The sequence below is a fragment of the Penaeus vannamei genome, chromosome 36, assembly GCF_042767895.1.
Source record: "Penaeus vannamei isolate JL-2024 chromosome 36, ASM4276789v1, whole genome shotgun sequence".
Lineage (NCBI taxonomy): Eukaryota > Metazoa > Arthropoda > Malacostraca > Decapoda > Penaeidae > Penaeus > Penaeus vannamei.
This window is the reverse complement of record NC_091584.1, coordinates 12033489-12048610: the sequence shown is the minus strand read 5'-3', so window position 1 is coordinate 12048610 and position 15122 is coordinate 12033489. Positions and strand designations below refer to the sequence as shown.

Genomic DNA, 15122 nt, shown 5'->3' with positions numbered 1-15122 from the left:
ACACTGACAATAATTTTAAATGGAATGATTGCAATCATTAGTGAACGCATGGATTTAATTGTGCACTGATCCGGGCCCACAAAGCAGGAAAGATTTACTCAAGAAAAAAATCATGAAAAACGGTATGCACTTTATAGGTGCAGTAACGCTGCAACACAAAATTCCTTGGAAAATAAAAGAATATATATTTTTTTTAAACACACATATCAATTATATTGAAAAGAAATGTAGATGACCGAGTCAAAAATGTGTTGGAAGTGAAAGGTGTCGCCGTGAGTGACGTCGTCCACGTCATTGTGTTTACATGAATCAGCTGAGGGCGTGTTACACAAGCCGCTTTGCAGCTTTTCGTTCTTTTGAGGAATTTTAGTTTTTTTACGGTAGGTCTGGAGTGAATTATGTATTAATAGAAGGTGTTATTGTGTCTCACTAAGAAATTGAGTGAGATGATGGCGTATTGTGCGAAATATTTGAAATCGGCGAAGGAAACTGTTGTGTTAATCTTGGTTGCTGTCACTGCAGATTTTCAGTTTTCGTGAATGTTAAGGTTTTCCATGTCAAAAAGATTCTGTACTTAGCAGAGATTCATGATAAGGCCAAGAGTAAGTCCGAACCCAGTAATTATTGTATTATCATGTTTTTTTTCTGGGAGTTCTTATCAGTCCTAATAAACCAGAGATTGTCATCATCAGAGATTACAAATTTACGTGATCATTTGTTCTATCACTGTCCTGCAGAAAGGGAAGAAAAAGAAATAGGTAGGATTGAATAATATCGTCTTTGCAGTGTCAAATACGATGGAATATGTCTTCCACTTGAACTTTGAAGATGTTCTTTCAAGGAAGAGGTAATTCAGAAAGTGGAAAGCCCAAATTTCTATAGTAGGTAATTTTCTAGAACCATTCCACGCCTTAAAATCCATTTAATATTACGTTAAATTAGTGAGGATGAAATGCTCTCTATATTTTTTTAGATTATATTTTAAAAATGCACATACAGCCGGGAACCGGCAATGTTCAAGAAACACTTATTTTGCTGTGGTGCGCTCTGATTGGCTGGTAAGTCTGAGCATGTGCAACTTCAGGCTCGGTGTGATTAGTTGTTATAGACCAATTTGGTTCGTTCGTTCGAAAACTCAATGCGCTTAGCTTACAAAGTTGCTGAATTTTTCTGAGAATTTAGTTTCTTTGTGTGAAAATGTCGAAGAGCTGTGTTGCTGTTGGTTGTTTGAACCACAATATGATGGGAAAGAAACATGATGGGAAAGAAAGGTTTAACCTTTCATTATATTCCCAGATCGTGTAAAGAAACATTAACAATGGAAGCGGTGAGTAGGCCTAAAGGCCATGAAACACATGAACGCTGATGGAAGTGCTTGGGCACCTGGTAGAAAATAGGTTTACATCTGCTCAGAACATTTTATGGTAGAGGTTGAAGACCGCGACGCGCGTAGATAGAGGAAAATGGACACCGCCATCTTATAGAGCAGGAAAAATAGAAGGGGATAGCGTATAGTTTAAGATGCACCGGCCTTATAGTCACCGCTAAAGGACGAAAATATAACGCGCGGCCGCCTTTCAAATTCAAAGTTGATGAGCTTGTTTACCTTGCTAGGAAAAACACGACACTGACCCACGAACGCATTTTTGCGTTCGCGAACTAGTCCGTGTATCATTACGCGCTTGTCAAAACGATATTTGGCTAATTATCTGTGTCTGCTGGTACGCATTTATACCTTTAAAGTCTTTTAGTAATGTTATTATACTTCAATTGCATATTTTTATATTTATCTATACCCTCATATCGAATCCTGCGCATCGAGTGTTTCACACTTTCTTGCGCCAGCCACAGGTTGACAGCTCACCAACCCGCTCATTTCGAGATTGAAAGCCGGTGAGAAATGTTGCATTTCCAGTGTTGTGTTGATTCTGGGTTCTTTTTTAAGACCTTTACAGTGGCATCGATGAATAATTCAACTTCAGTAACCATCCCAGTTTTATATCTGAGCCCATCAAGAGCTCCAAAGGACGAAAAAGGTGATTAAAATAGAAGCAATCCCAACAGTACAAAGAAACGAAAGTTTCACGTTTCTGGATATAAAGGTATTTGGTTTATTATTTTACGGTGTGAATGCAGCTCTGTCTTGCCGTACATACCGTGGTAGAGAGAATGTGTCCTGGGGGGTGTTGGGGGGCTTGCCCCCCATCAACCCTCCCCTCGGGCAGTGCCCAAAGGGCACGCCTAGTCACGGCAATTTATATTGATATATTAGGTTGGTTGGTTTATTGGTCAATACGTTTTTGGGGGTTGGAACGTGTGAATTCCCGTAGATTTTTTGCCGAAATGTGGGTTGGGTTCCCGTAGAGTTTTTGATTTATTTCGCGTCAGTCCGTAAACTTTCAAAGATGGCGGTTACATCCGTAGAGTTTCATTGGCCGATTTTAAGTGCTTTTTGTGCTAGTTTAACGCATTTTTGATCGTTATTCTTCTTATTTAAGCTTGTTTTACCCCATAATTTCCCAGATATACTTCATGCCCTCAAATCAAGATCGTCGATGGAGAAATGGTACTCGATCTCCTGAACGATTCATTCGCAAAAGAAACAACGCCGAAAATCGATGAAATCATAGGATTTCATGCAGAAAAACATCATTTTTTTCGACTTAGTCTCTGCGAGGGTGCGTCGCGGTCTTCAACAATTACCCATTTTATTAATCTTTATATTGATATTTTACACCTTTTCAAATTTCAGAGACAGATAATAATTTTCTAACTCTATCTAGACTACTTACCAAGGCCAAACAAGGTCAACATTATTGACATTGTTTTTGGCAGCAGTCATATACTCTGAAAAGCACAACAGCAATTTTCCTTTTTTTTTCTTTTTTCCTTTTTTGTAATAAATTGATTTATCATAATCTAAATTTACAGGAAAACCATCCCCGGATCCAACTCGCCCAGACTTTATCCCGTGTCTTCAAGCACTATCCATTAGATGAAAACAAAGGCATACAGTTGTATGATGCCTTTGTGTCCGAAATGTCATATTGTTTAGCAAATGAAACAACTGAAGAGGGCCTATCTCTAATGGTCAAATTATTGAGGAGAGAGAAAAATGCGTTATGTGCTTGTAGGCCTTTACGTGAATTCATTGTCTCCCGCGTATAAACACCTTGTAAATAGGAAGAAAATCATTGTTAGGAAATTCACAGAAAAATACCCTGTATAGCTAAAAGTCATAGATTACTGTAGGAAATTATGTCATCATAAAATGTTTATTATTACATTACTAACCTAACCTAACTTAACCTAACCAACGTTACCAGTTAGGTTAAGTTGGTTAGGTTATAGTAGGTCGGTTAGGTTAGGTTGGAAATAGACTGCCGTAATTCCAGGATATGGATAAGTGAATACAGCTACTGTAACTCTATCCTGTGCCAATTTTTGGACTTTCTTGAGCTCGAAGCAGCCATAAAGTGTTTGATGAAGTAGAAAATTAATAAATGAATAGATGAATAATAAGAAAAGGAAATTTTTTTGTTGATGACAATCAGGATTTCAGTAGAATAAAAAGTATGTGGAATGGTTACCTTGACAAACTGAGACACTGTTCATTTATGGCAAAAGTTGCACAAATCGAAAAGAAAAGAGTTGATCAACTTATCTTTTTCTAAGTCCCTCACCATTTTTGTATTGCTACGATAAACACTACTCTGACCAAATAAGTTAATACTGCAATCTGTTAAGCAGGTTTACCACAACTCTACATCAGAAAATTTAAGTTGCCATGACTGGGCGTGCCCTTCGTGGACTCTGCCCCCCAACTCCCCCAGTAAACATTTTCACCTCAGTGTGCACAGCCAAATAGAGCTGAAACTTGGGAGCACCAAGTGGACTTAGGCTGAGAGCATTGCTTTCCGCTATCTTTTTCCTTTATTTGTAGTGTTACTGTTGATGTCTACAAAATATTTCTTGTACTGACTACTGCAACATTTTTTCTTCTACTAGGATGTCATATTCAAATTGCCCTAACTTGTTGCATCCATACCATAACGATTTACCTTGTTTGGTAATTATCAGTGCCTGCTTTTCCTAATTTAAGTATATAATGCATTCTTTTATTATAATTTGTTTATTTATGCAATTTTAAGAACATTATAGTGGCTATACAAAAGAAAGAATCATTAGTAACTAACAATCTGATATTTAAGCATATTAAATGCCCTAAATGCTAAAAAGATTGTGATAGATACCAAGCATTTCTGTGTGTGGAAGCGAAGAAAAGTTAGGTCTAGGTGTTTTGCTATATAAAGGTGTGTATTTGTTGAAGCAAAAGTATTAACCCATTGGTCATGTTTTTATGTAATATGTCATATAGTCCCATAGCAGTATTTAGTTTATGCTCGGGCAGTGTGGGAGACCGCGCAGGAGAGTACCCTCTTTGGTGGTACTGGTTTCCCTCCTTGGCACACATATGTTAATGTATGTATATATAAACACATAAATGTTTATGTATGTGTATATAAACACATATATGTTTGTGTATGTGTATGTAAACCCTTGCAGATACATGTAAGCACGCAAACATATGTAAAGGAGCTCGGAGAGAGTGGATGGCCTGGCCATAGCAGGCGCCTAAGGCATGCAACTCCTTTGGTAGGTAACATCCCCTTGCCCACATGGGTCCGGAGTGGCAGGCTTGGAAGGCCGCAAGGTGGCTACCCCCTTGGCGACTGACATCCCCCCACCTGCTCAGCTTCCTGGCCACGTGACCGCCCACTTCTCAGTGGGATCGGCCCTTTATGACACTTTGCATCAAATCATGCCATTCGTGAACAATGGGTTAACCTGTACTTTATACTGAGAAAATTAAAATATTTGATGTAGGGGAATTGTATTTCCCATCCATTTCAAGTTGCTTACCCTGGGGGTCCAAACGGTAGAACCCCTTGTCTAGGGATTACATAGAGAATATTGTATAAATCACACGGCATATGTTAGGTTGGTCTCAATGTTTTGTACAAAGACCACAGGGGTCCAAGGGCTTTGGATGGTGTGAATTCCCATAAAATTTACTGAAAGATTGGTTAGATACCTGTAGATTTTTTCAAGAGTTGGAGCATCAGCATGTGGAATTTCAAAGAAGGCTTGCACTTCTGTAGCCACTTTGTGCTAGTTTTAAGCATTTTTGTTGTATATTCATCCTATTTTAGTCTGTTTTAGTTCATGCCCTCCCCTACTATCAGGACTTATCTTTTAAAGGAGTCAGTCAGTTGATCTTGTGACCTCACCTTTCCTTGAAATAGTGGGAAAACACTAAAGCTGTCAATATTGACACTGTCATAAACATTACAATTACAATATCATTATTGACATTATTAATAGCAGTATTGAATACGAGAAAATTATTATTACAAATCAAGGAAAAGGGTTAAAAGGTGAGACTGGTAATTCTCGCAATTGGCTCTATGATGACTTGGTTCTTTTGGAGCCATCTGTATGTAAAAACAATTACTAAATTAAACACAGTGGGCATGGCGTGCATGCACATGCCATCCCCGGAGGCATGTGGTTAATATATTTCTGTATTCTAATTTATATGAAAATATAGCAAAATGTGCTTTGATTAAAATTATGTTCATTCCTAATACATAGAATGTGATATATATATATATATTTCTTATATGTACTGTATTTTCATTAGAAATACCTGTTAATTCCATATTTGTGCATGCGCAGCCTTCTTTCAACAAATTTGACAATTCTGTTGTCACAGCCCACATTGCTCCTTCCAAAGTTGAAGTTTGGTTACAGTGCTACTTGTGTTTCCTAATTCTTTCCCAACTTAGAGGTGAAAATGACCTCTTACTGAAATTGTTACAATATTGGGGATAACACCAAACTCGGTGAAATCCAATAACCATGTTCCAGCAATAGAATTTATCAGCAGTTCATCACTTCCCAGCCACCGTTACCTCAACATTAAGGTAGACAACTTGTGTTTTTTAACGAACAGTTGGTGGCGATTTCCCGATAGGGAATATGCGACTAGGAGGAGATCCAGGGGCAGAGTCCCTGTTATGGAAATACAGCAATCAGAAGGGGTGGGGTTAGGAAGTTTATGGTTCATACATTGATCTTTCTGTTAGTTTGTGTGGTCATGATGGAAGTCAGTGTCTCATTCATTTGCACACCTGTGGTTTTTATTTTCCACTTTCCTTATTGTATGAAATACTGTTCTTGCCTTGGGTTTTTGATTTTTCACTTTCTTTTCCTTTTTGTAACACTTGCTATGAACAAAATTCTTTGGAGTCAGGTCATAGTCTCTGATGGGTGCAACTCTGTTGTAAACCTTTACTTAATTATTATTTCTCATTTTCTTTATTGTCAGTAAAAGTGCTTGTGAGAAGTGTTTTGTTTATGTTATTGTGTTGATTACAGGCCTTTTTTAAAACAGCAAAGTGACCAGGCATAAGAATTAGTGAGAAAAGTGGAAGTAAGATAGCTACAAAGCAAGGCAGACAATTCAGTCAATAGATGAAAAATTTGGAGTTTGTACAAAGACATATGGTTTTCAAAGAGCATATTGCATGTAGAAGCAAAGGAATTATTATGTGAAGACTGAGTTTCTGTATGTGGCTGCAAAATTGTAGTTCATTTACTCAATGCCAGCCTGTTTTACCTTGCAGTTCCCCTATTAAACAGCATACCCTCTCCTACTATTGGGATTATCATACCAAAGTTATTGGCTGTATTCTTTATTGCAATAATCACTCTACAGCACACTGATAATCATAATCGCTTTTTACAGCACATATAATTCACATGAAATAGTGCATGTGTAAGACCTTTTTTTTTTTAATGAAACTTTCACCCTTTTATTTATACCTTCACACAATCCCAGAGACTTTTTTTTTTTTTTTTTTTTTTTCAAAATCACCCAAAAGTTATATTTTTGCAAATATGTCACTTATATAGGAAGCAGAGGGAAAAATGCTAAAACACAATGGGACAAGCACTAGATTTATTATTGAGCTACAAAATTAGCCATAAAACATTTATTTTGGACTACAATTTGAGTGTGCTACAGCTTTTGAAGCCTACGAAGGGAAAGTTTCAAAATATCAGCAGTTGAATTTTTCTTATATTTTCATAATTATTTTGGTATGAACAAAATAATGTATAAGAATAATCTTCCTGTTACATTATATGGGATTTCTGGAGTTTCTAATAGGTTACTTGTATTAATATTGTGTAAATTTTTGGAATACCTATCTAGCTAGGATATGTCTAATAAACTTTCCATAAAGTCTGGTGTTCACATGTATTATGTGCAGAATAAATGAAATTGTGTATATTGGAAATAAGGAAAAAAAAGAAAATAGCAGAATAGTACCATGCTAAAAGATTAGGGCATGCTATGGTTTTCTTCTTTGCTGCTGTTGTTGCTTCACTTTAAATAGATTACACATTGAAGAATAGGCAATTGATATAAGTACAGCATCCATATTCCAATTTCTCTGAATATAGCACTGCCATATTCAGGATTCCTAACGTAACCTAGCCAATCCTAACTTAACCCACTCACGCCGGGTACATTTTGTAGCCAAAATTTTAAAAATCCGGCGGCTACAAAAATCGGCGGGCGGAGCTTCCCCGGAGTCTGTCCGCCCGCCCAGCCGCACGCCGCTGCTGTGTTGGAGCGCAGCCCCAATACAGCGTCACACTGGCGGGACGCCCGGCCATGTTTATTTTTTCTAGTGTCTCATATATGCAACACCCGACACGAATGGGTTAAAGGGGCCGTCTCGCTTAATTTCCTCCTACACCCTCCCAACATACCCCACCGTCTCTACCACTCCCACCTGAATCCCCTCGATCACAACAGTGTCCTTCTCTAGACATTCATCCTGATACTTCACTACCTTCTCCAGTCCCCCTTTCTCATCCTCCAGATTCTTTTTCTCCTACTTCTACAAGAGCCACCTCTGTTTTCTTTGAATAATGTCCCTATTCTTTCCGCAGTCACAGATACAATGCAATTCACTTAATCGCTGTACCCCCTAAACCTTTCCCAGTTTACTAATCCCTACTCTACCTCATTTACTTCCCTCTTTTCCCTTTTCATTACCATACCTTCCTATAACACTCTAATCCTTGACATCTAACACATTTTAATCTAATCTTTAACTCTTCTTTACCCTTTCCAACACAATACTTTACCACAGTGCTATATGACCTTTATTGTCTAGCACATTTATTTGTTTCAATCATTAAACATTAAACATTAATATCTAAGGTCATTAGTGGTGTGTTCAGGCCTTTTTATTAAGGCATTTGCAGTCTTATAAGTTCTCAACATTATTGTTTTTACATTTTGGTATAAAAGGGCAGCAGTTCGCACTAGGGATGACCACATTTGGGTCATGGGGTACTTAAATTCCAGTCAAATATTATTAGATAATCAAATAACAAGACAAGATATAGGAGGAGGATGCAAAAAAGTAGGGGTTCCAAATTTCAATGATAAACTAAAAGTAATAATGCTGATTATACAACAACTAATTCTGCAACTTGAATATCCACAGATACTGAGAGAAGACCTGGTTACCTTCTTGTGTATGGATTTTGCATTGTGAACAGAGGAAACCAAGCAAAGAAAGGACCAAACAAACAGCAAAGATGGAAGTGCTGTATCACCAAACCAACAGACTACTTCAAGAGATATCCCACACTGATCTGAACAGGCTTGAGCGTTCACATTCACCAGAGGAGTACAGTGAAGTAGAGTCTTCAATAGTGCAGAAGCTAGACACAGTGCACTCGTAAGTGAATGAAAGTACATATTGTGTTACTTGATTGTTTTATTCATAAATCCCCCAAGGGACAAGTATTGAAGATCAAAAAATTCTGATATGTAAATACTTTCTAGATAAGGCAGATCATATTGTAGTATTCAGAGTTTGCTCTTTGTATACAATATATAGATATACAGCAAATAGCAGTAGTCCTCATGCAAAGAATATTGTATTTCTAGTTATAATTTTTTTGTTGCCAGTGATTTTGACCCCCCCCCCTCCCATTCCTTGCTTCTTGTCATTGTGGGGAGGGCTAAGGAAACGGAGACAGAGGCCCAAGGTAGGGGATGAACCCTACCTTGGACCTCAGCCTTCACCTCAACTAATTTTGCATGGCCTTCTTCTCCCCCTTTCTTTTTCCTCTTCTTCATCCTCTTTTGTCCACATCCTAAGATGTGAGAACTATGCTGAAAAGATGAGAGACTGGCTTGCGGGAGCTTTGGGCACGGTATTCCCTTGGTTAATTTCTTAGCCCTTATGGGAACCCTAAGGAGTAGACTTGTTTCTTTTCCCTACTTATTTCAGGCTCACCATGGCCAATAATGATTTTTTACCATTTTTAGGGGCATTAAGGGGGCCGTATTAGTATTAATGTGACAATATTTCTACTAAATATGTAAAATAAAGGAGTTATGACTAAATTTCTGACCCCCCGCCTCATGCTCCAATGTTAAATTTGTCACATCCATGCAAATAAACTCGACAAATTAGTTTTATCTGAATTTTTTCGATTTATTTTGGCATTCTCTGGTAGCTAGCTTGCAACTCTGTTTACCTTATCAGCTGATAGCAAATCAGATGATAGCAAAGACTGGGACTCTGGGAGACAAAACTGGCGGTCACCACCAGAAATTCAGAAGGAGATTTTGTGCATCTCCTGCCTCTGCGCTACTATCTCACAGACGCATGCCCTCATCACGCACTAAGGGGACACAACTAATGGTAGATGGTTTTTCTGTATTTAATAAACATGATATGATGAGAAATACTTTTCCATCACAGCTGCAGCAGTTGTTTATGCAAATGAAAAGCCTCACATGGTTAGGGTAGGCACTGCAAAGCCTGTGATGACACACGGTACTTCTAAAATCAATGTGCAGTTATTGTCATTAGTACCTTGCAAAAGGGGGGACCAGGTACCAGCAACACTTCATAATACCATATGAATGCCATAGAATGCATCAAGATTGATGCAGAGGGGGGGGAGGGGGAGTATCCTGAACTTCGGAGCCCGATATCTCAAAACTTTTTTTTTTACTTGTGCGATTCTAATGAGATACTTAAAATTTTGTGAATTTTTCAGCCCCTTTTTTATTATTATTATAACTTTTTTTTCCAAAAACTTGGTAGTGTTTATCACCGTATATGTATATGTAACATAACAAAAAATCGCGAAAATCCGATCATAATTGACAGACTTTGTTCTCGAGGGTGACGGCCCCCTTAAGGCTTGCTCCTTCATAAACTAGCCAATCTAAATATGATTTCTCTGGTTTCCTGACCCCTGCCTCTCTTTTAACCACAGTTCTGACCACTGATACTAATAACCCTGCCTCAATGTTTGCTATGAACTCTCCTTTCCAAATCATCAACCTAGGTAATTACTCAACCTTCAGAATACACCCCATCCTCTCAACCTCCATTCCACCTCCTGCTACAAGTCTTCTTCATTGTGTACCCCCTTACTCTTCATCTTTATTGTCTTCCTCCCCAAAGCTTTTGATGAGTACTCTTTTTGGCCCAGCCAAATGGGATCGATTATTTGTGATTCCCCCTACAGCCCCTGACTCTGACAATGCTCTTCTCTTCCAACAATATCTCCAAAAATAAGTAGGCAAATTTTTTTTTGCAGTCATTCCGATTGTTCACAACTAGTCACAGTTACATCTGAGTCCCAAGCTCGTGCACTATCTACTCTGACTGACATCACTAGCAAACCTGTTTCTGCCCAACCTCACTCCTCTCTTAATAATTGTACCGGAATAGGACAAGGACAAGTCAGATGTGAAAAGGACCTGCTTGTCTGCCTTGTTGACCTTGATGCACAGGCAGAATAGTGCTGTACTATTTCTCTCAGAGGCCAGCTTAAGTCTTACACCAATTGAGCCAAGATTAGCTTCCATAGACATGACCTCCCCCATGAAGCTTATATTGGTTTAGTGTCCTGCCCTTTCTGACCATATTGACCCCTTCCCCATCAATGTTAGAAATATTGGCATTTTGGCCAGCCAGCCAAACACTATCACAGCTTGCTGCCCTATATGTGCTCAACCAGGTCATGACCATTTAAAGTGTATGTGGTGGCTCTTGTACTGTAATTTATAGCCGCTGCCCTGCCTACAAACTCAAATCTGAGGTAGCAGTTCTCAGCTTCAAACGAGGCCTCAAGCCAATGAGGATTTCTTTGTCCACCTCTTTCAAAACTGTCCTTCATTCTGCTCCCTTCCCATGTTCTCAAGATGTCTAAGCATCTCTCACAGTATCTCTTTCCTCTACCCTGACCCATCATACTTCTATTTCCTTTCTCCCCCAGTCAAAATCCAGATACTCCAATCTTTACTACTTCCTTGAAGCCTAACCCTCCTCCTCCTCACTTTACCAGTCACACTAGGTAATATAAACGTTCCATCCCATCTTCTCTTGCTACATCCTCACCTACACCCACTCTTCCTCTACTCCTTGGATATCTATCCCATTTTCTCCTCTTCACAAGAAAACCTTAGTTTCTCAGAGCTCCCCACCCAACTTCCCTCCAGAAACTCTTCAATTGAAGACATCCAAAACTTCATAAATATGACCCAAGGGAATGCTCCATACCCTCGTCCACCCTCCAGTCCTTCTATTCTATTCCCTCTATATTCAAAGTATTTGCTGATATCCAACCTCCATCCCTTTTCCTCCCACTCTCTCCCAAAACACCCCATCCTCTCCTTCTCCATGTGCACCACCATTCCCTCATCATTCCCCATTATCCTTACCCCTCCCACCAGAATCGCTCACATGATTCTATTATGCCCTTCCCCACATGACATTCTTCCTGATACTTCATCATTTTTCCCCTATTCCCTTATCTCTTTCCTCAGATTTCCAACACCCATCGCTAGCTGTATTACCTGTTGATTGTTTCATAATGGCTCCTTTGCCAGTTTTCTTTATATAATGTTCCTCCTCAGACACTTTCCATTTCATCCAATTGCCGTACATCCTTAATCCTTTTCCTCTTTCTACCATACTTCATTTAATCCCCCCCTCCTTATCCTTTTCACTACCATACTTTCTAATAACACTATAATTTTTGACATGTAATGCATTTTATCCTAACCATTAACTCATTTACCCTTTTCACCACAATACTTTACCATAGTGCTATATGACCTTTGATGTTTAGCATGTTTATTTGTTTTAACCAACCATTGTTATTGATTAGTGATATTTTGTTAATTGACAACGAGTAATGAGAAAGCAGTTTAATTTTACATTTAGTGAGATAAGCTGAACTTTTTTCTTGTCAATTTTTCTGTTAACCTTCAAGAAGTTATTTTGAAATGTATTGTAAGTCCCTTGCAGCTCTAACCATTGAATTCCTAAAAGCCATATTCTGACTAATATCTTATATTCTAAACTAAAAAATTTCTTCTTAATAGTATCTGCAATCGGTTAGACATCTTGATAAACAAAGAACCTCCAGCCAGACGCATGAATGCCAAGTATCGAGTGGATCAGCTCAAGTATGATTTCCAACATATTCTGGTAAGGACTTTATGTTTGTAAGATTGAAAAATTGATACCTTAAACTTAATTGTTTTTTTAATGCTTTTGATACAAGATTTATGGCATAAATGAGTCATGATAGAATGTACTAGTATCCATTATTGTTCAGTGTAAAATTTATTTCAAAAGAACAAGAAATATGAATTTTAACTTAGGGAATTTCATATCTAGTTTCTTAACCTTCATTCTTCTAAACATGTCTTATAATTAAAAAAAAAAAAATATCTATCTCATGTGAAGAGTTTCCCCTTTTGTGCAGAATTTTAGCAATAACCCCTTTAGGATGGAGAATTTTTGAGCAATATGTAAACACAACAGGTGGGGAAATAAGATTTAGAACAAAACAGAAATGGAAAAATTACAGGTGAAAAACATATAGCTATATTTTGCTTAGTGTGTCACACTCAAGATGACAGTGCAATATATGTAACCATAAGATGAAAAAATAGTGGAATCAAAATCTAAAACAAATTACTATATCATTTAAAGAGCCAAAGGAACAATAATCTGCCCCCCCCCCCTCCAAAAAGATTCATTGACATATTGCATTGGGAATGGATCTCAACTGCCAAATTACGTAGAATAGGAGCATTTGATAACAACCTGATCACTCCACCAAAGTCAGGCAAATTTTATCAGTTATTTACTGTTGAGAACATAGTGAGAGGAGTCATGCTTTCAGCTTCAATTAACCTGATTATTCAGTTTACTTCTCAAATGTTGCACATTTCTTCCAGAAAAGGTGGTAAAATTTTGACCAGTTTCTTTTCTTCTAATAGAAGCTCTCTCAAACTTAAAATCATGTTAATGGATACATTCCTTTGTCAATGATAATTTGATTAATTGATGAATAAGACATTTCCCTTAATGTGAATGAGATAGAATGAGAATACAGTGTGCCATATTTGTATGAATTGAATGATTAAAGTTTAATATAATATAATTTCAGAACTCCTTCAGAGTCTTACAGCAACGTAGACAAATACGAGAACTTGAACAAAAAGAGAGGGATGCATTGCTTTCTCGGAAATTTACAACAAATGATCAGGAAGAAACCTCCATATTTCTTGACCATGAGCTGCAACATCATGATAAGCTGAAGGTGAGTGAGGAAGTATGCAAGTGTGAGTGAAAAAATGTTAATGATCATTTTACAAGTTGATCTTGGTGTTTTAGTAATATCAAATGGTAATAATGGTATAAGGACCATATTTCAGGATACTTGTTAATTCAAAAAATAATTTAAAAATAATAATGATTTCATAGTCTTACATAATTTATATATTATTAGTAATATTTATGATTGATTTTTTTTCTTCTCATCACACCCTAGATATTAAACTCCTTATCTTTCATAGTCTTACATCATTCAATATTCAATGTCTGTAATAAAAACATATGTATATCATGTGCTATTATGATTATTTACAGATTGAAATATCTTGCATTGGTATATTGAAGACCATTCCTCTCGGTGAGATATGCTTTATTTTCAGGATGCCAACCGAAACGTAGATGAGCTTCTAGGAGTTGGGACATCCATTTTGCAGGGCATTCGAGACCAGGGAAACACCTTGAAAGGAGCACACAAGCGTGTTCTGAATCTGGTCAATACACTGGGCTTGTCCAACACAGTCATGCGCATGATTGAGAGACGATCCACTCAAGACAAATACATATTGATTGCTGGCATGGTCATTGTGCTCCTTTGTTTATATTTTGCATTGCGGTATTTGTAGACTTGGAGTAATATATATTCAGATTATACTTTTTAAGGTCAGATATGTATATATATATATTTATTTTCATATTTGTAGGTTTTTAAGACCTTTTTTTCTTCCTTTTCATATAAAGTTCACAAAGTGAGGCATATATACTTGTTTAAAAGGTGTGTTGTTGTGAGTGAGTGCATGTGTATATAAACATAAATATTAATATGTGGAGTTTTGGATACCATTTGGCACATTAAGCTACAAAGGTGCATATCATGTACAGCATACGTGTATGACGAGCAGTTTAGCATGATGTTTCACTTAAGAATTTGAGGCAATATGTTCATGGCAACAATTGATGTACCTATTTTATCTGTGAAATTAAAATAACTCTCCAGTCATGCTTAATCAAAATAAGAATCAGAAAGAAATATAATTACTCTGCAGGTGCTTTACAAAATTTTAGTTTGTACTATTTTTGTTTATAATTTTCTTTGTGTTTGTGTGTCCTCATATTCTGTAATGTTATTAGAAAGGCCTCTTTATATTTTTGATGAATATGTCGATATAGAATAAAGTTTAATGTAAGTCAGCAAAGGAAACTTTGACTTGTTACTTTCTTCTTTCACAAAAATAAAATGTCACTAATTTGAATTGATTTAATTTTCCACCTTTTTTCAAGAATCTATTTTTGTATTACTATGACTGAAGATTAGGTAAATATATATTAGTCTTAGATTATGCATTTACATACTAGATATCTATTCAAGGAATGCATATT

The 15122-nt window shown here is 37.2% G+C and overlaps 1 protein-coding gene across 3 annotated transcripts; it reads left to right on the top strand.

The window, feature by feature from the left end:
- Window positions 1-222: 222 nt before the first annotated feature.
- Window positions 223-14991, top strand: Membrin (golgi SNAP receptor complex member 2). 3 transcript variants are annotated; one of them, XM_070114809.1, is made up of 5 exons: window positions 223-380; window positions 8589-8825; window positions 12503-12608; window positions 13579-13731; window positions 14126-14991. In XM_070114809.1, the coding sequence occupies exons 2-5, from the start codon at window positions 8683-8685 to the stop codon at window positions 14366-14368; spliced, it is 645 nt and encodes a 214-aa protein (XP_069970910.1). In that variant the 5' UTR covers window positions 223-380; window positions 8589-8682; the 3' UTR covers window positions 14369-14991. The 3 variants fall into 3 exon arrangements, with proteins under 3 accessions (XP_069970910.1, XP_069970912.1, XP_069970911.1); XM_070114811.1 differs by lacking the exon at window positions 223-380 and adding an exon at window positions 492-602; XM_070114810.1 differs by lacking the exon at window positions 223-380 and adding an exon at window positions 638-758.
- Window positions 14992-15122: the final 131 nt, after the last annotated feature.

Excerpts from the sequence above, each read along its gene's own strand:
- Membrin (XM_070114809.1), top strand. The coding sequence starts at position 8,683 with ATGGAAGTGCTGTATCACCAAACCAACAGACTACTTCAAGAGATATCC. Across the intron at positions 12,609-13,578 it reads ATGATTTCCAACATATTCTG|AACTCCTTCAGAGTCTTACA; the intron begins GTAAGGACTTTA and ends ATATAATTTCAG. Across the intron at positions 13,732-14,125 it reads AACATCATGATAAGCTGAAG|GATGCCAACCGAAACGTAGA; the intron begins GTGAGTGAGGAA and ends CTTTATTTTCAG.